Raw genomic sequence first — 3,530 nt, forward strand, 5'->3', positions numbered from 1 at the left:
GTCCTGATGTTAAAACTTTTGAGTGTTCTATTTTACTTCAAAGTGTGCAAATTAGTGTTGAGCACTTGCATCTGCACGCAAGTTGAACGCTTTATTTATCAGTGCAACACACAGACACCCGCGGCAAAGAAGTCCATATATTTGATATGTGACTTGAACTTAAAAGTGTAAGCGTTTCACCTAACTGAATTCATTGGCCTCATCTGCACACTAAAAGCTTATGAACATTTTTATGCAAAGCTGAGTTCTGTGTACGTGCGCATTTTTTATTACGCCGGTATGAACAATTTTGTTCATACTGGCGTATTAAAAATGCGTAAGCGGAGCACGTACACAGAACTCAGTTAGCTATGCATGAAAATGTTCATAAGCTTTTAGTGTGTAGGACATTTGCTCGCTAATAAATATCAGCTACGAGTCTATTTGTTGGTTATGCACGCTAGCGAGTAGTGTTCCAGATGAGGCCAATGAATTTAGTTAGGTGCAACGCTTAAAACACTGTTAAGTTCAAGTCGCATATCAAAAAGTTGAACTTCTTTGCAGCAGTAGGTCGCCGACGGCATGCACGGGAGGCTTGGACACATCCTCCCTCTGAGACTGACGAGATCGTGGGCTCCAGCCGCAGAGTGTGCAGTGCAGACGTGACCTCAGGTACCCCGGAGCCGCCCCTTTCCTGCTTGCAAGCGCGCTGGTCAAGGGATTAGCGCCAGCGCCCGGCCGGGGTTTCCTAGGAAGGAAAAAACCCGATGGCCACGGGCAACCCGGGCCAACTGGGCAAACAAAATGTGTACTCAAGTCGCTATTAGAGCACACATGACTACCCAAAACCGTACTCGAGTCGCTCTCAGAGCGAATATGACGACCCAAATGTGTTCTCGCGTCGCTCAAGAGGGCACAGAGCGACCCGATGACAAACCGAGGTCAGTCCTCCACGCGGGCAGTGACGAACCCTGACGACCAATTGGCGTACCTTGCGCGACCCTCCGCGCACCGATAGCAAACTAAAAGCAACCTTCGAGGGGGTAATCACTTCGCGAAAATGCGTACACCTCAACTTTTCACTTCCCCACTTTCATTCACTTTTCTTAATTTACGCATGACTTTTAAACCGTTTTACAACGTTTACTACATATCCTTGCCTATATTCCCTCTCTTTGATTTATTTTTGATCTAATCAACGCACGATTAGTCACTTTTGTCCTCATTTTCTTTCAGTTTTGTCACTTTCAGTCAACTTTATGTCACTTTCACTTTAACTTTTATAGAAATGTGTACACCTAGTTTCTGTAGTGATCACCCCCTCGGGAACCTTAAAGTGAACAATTATTTGGGCTCGGGAACGTTTCTGTCGTCTCCTGATGGAATGTCATTGAGTACTTGATGCGCCAGGGCAAAATACTCCCTTAAAACTGTCCGTAAATTGGCAAAATGATTATGCATAAGGGAGGGACGTACCCGATCCGAGTTCACATTACGACCCTTTAAACTTGCTGTAGTCACTAACTATTGCAGACCTCGGAGGCTTTTAGCATTGCACCAAATATTGTTAATGCTTCTTAGTATCTAGGTGTTATAAAACCATTTTAGACCCACATCACATATCTATAAAGGGCCGCGGAACGTAAATGGCCGGTTTGCTGAGTATCACCCTCATTTCTTTTTAACAGAAGGGTCTGACACGCGTGGCTAGGCGATGCATGATGCTCCAGCGGTTTTTCACCATTTACTCTTTCTTGGTGGCCTTCACTCTTCTCAGCCCACTCGCCAGTGGTGGTCTACCCTTTCCGACGTGGCCACACCCGGACACATGGTCCTATCCACACGTCACATTGGCCGTAGTGCTTGTTTCGCAGGTAATAACCTTATTTTTGCTCAAAATACGAGGGGGAAACGACTGTTAAGCTTTGGAAGATGGATCACTGGATCATCCCTGGTGTATCATCTGTTTTACGTTGCTTTCTATCTAGAAATTCTCCGTATTACCTCCGGACTTCGCAGTTCCTTGGATAACACCTGCGGGATAATCTAACGGCTGTCAGCCGTAGTACTTTAGTCGTTTCCCCCTCGGCAAAATATTTACTAAGAAGATTCCCCTTCGTGTGCTCTTCTGTTTCTCCCAAGAGAATGGAAGGACTGCCTGTTGTAGCAATGCCAGGCCAACGGCAATGAGACAAAAATAAAACAAAGAGTTGGTCATTGCTATTGCAAACGCAGTATTCATTGCCAATTTTGGCAATGTACGGAAATAATATTGTTCTAAGTAATACTAAGCAGTTTAAACTCGCCCGAACTGCTGGCAGAGAAGGTTCATCGCCACAATATCGGAATTGACGGCTCATCGCCAATAATCTGGGGTTGAAGGCTTCATTGTCAACACGTGGCGATAAACTTTCACTGCCGACAGTGCGGCATGGTTCAAATTGCCAATACTAAAAGATTCCGAGGTTCTAGAGGAGCCCCTCCTTGTCGAGTAGCATGTCCTGCCAGGCGCGAGCCGAGGGGGCAGTAACTTCTAGTATTCACATTCACGGTTCACGAGGGAATTGAAACCTCCAGTATTCAGGCAATATCCAGTGATTATTTAGTGCTATTCACCATTAGAGTCTATGAGCGGTGCACAAAATTTTTGAGTTAGTGCCCCCTCGGCGCGAGCCCGCGCGATTCCGAGCGGTCCAGCCACCCAGCCGCCTGCAGCACGTTTTGGGCTCCTCTGAGCGCAATTTTTCGGATTTTAACATCCGCTTTGCGACATAAGAAAGAGGAATAATAAAAACAAATTGAGGCAATAATTTTTTTTTTGGATGATGGATTTTTTTTTGTTTCCTTAAGGGGGCAGACATATGAAATCATCGCTTCATAATAACTATACGCGGTATCGATTGCGGGTTAAAGGTGTATTAAGAGCGAAGATAGACGCTACTTTCGCCGTTGGTGCCGGTGCTCACACTCTCCAAGAACATGCCGATCTTCGCCTTCACTTCGAACGGCGCAGTTCCTTCCGGTGTGCACGATTGTCACCATCAACGGATGGGACTGCGGCTGTCAAAGAAATTGTTAGCGTGTTTTAAACGATGCCGCTAGTGGTTGACTTCGGGCTGTATCATATTTAAAAATAAAAGTACTTGAAAAACTCACAATGCACGAAAATTGGCCAAACAAATTTCATATACTTTCGTATTTCAGCTATGGGATTTTTTTCGAATACTTTTATCTCGAAATTTGCAAAAAACCCTGGTCAACCACTAGCAGCTTTTTTAGAGCAGCTAGCAGTTTTGTTGACAGTCCCATACCCATCGGTTTTGGCAAAAGTGCACAACGTCCAGATGGAGGCTCTGATGGGCATGTATCTGGAGAGTGTGCGCACTGGCACCGACGGCAAAATTAGCGTCCATGTTGACGTTTCCCGACAGAATGGGCGTATCTGTTTTGGGTCGGAGCAGAAAGGGTGTATCTTTTTAGCGACTGCGACAAAGGACGGATCAGTTTTGGTACACTGTAAATTGCTTACGAACTATGGGTTCGTAATGCAA

The 3,530-nt window shown here is 45.5% G+C and overlaps 1 protein-coding gene across 5 annotated transcripts in view; it reads left to right on the forward strand.

Annotated features, from left to right (window-relative positions):
- The window catches only part of LOC113211740 (uncharacterized), a 157,165-nt gene that overhangs the window by 133,065 nt on the left and 20,570 nt on the right, over positions 1-3,530 (forward strand). For all 5 annotated transcript variants that reach the window (XM_052270667.1, XM_052270668.1, XM_052270670.1 and 2 more), the window contains one exon: positions 1,668-1,853. In XM_052270667.1, coding sequence (XP_052126627.1) covers positions 1,668-1,853 — 186 coding nt within the window. The remainder of the gene's footprint in view (positions 1-1,667; positions 1,854-3,530) is intronic.

Source organism: Frankliniella occidentalis, unplaced genomic scaffold, assembly GCF_000697945.3.
Source record: "Frankliniella occidentalis isolate FOCC.00 unplaced genomic scaffold, Focc_3.1 Scaffold133, whole genome shotgun sequence".
Classification (NCBI taxonomy): Eukaryota; Metazoa; Arthropoda; class Insecta; order Thysanoptera; family Thripidae; genus Frankliniella; species Frankliniella occidentalis.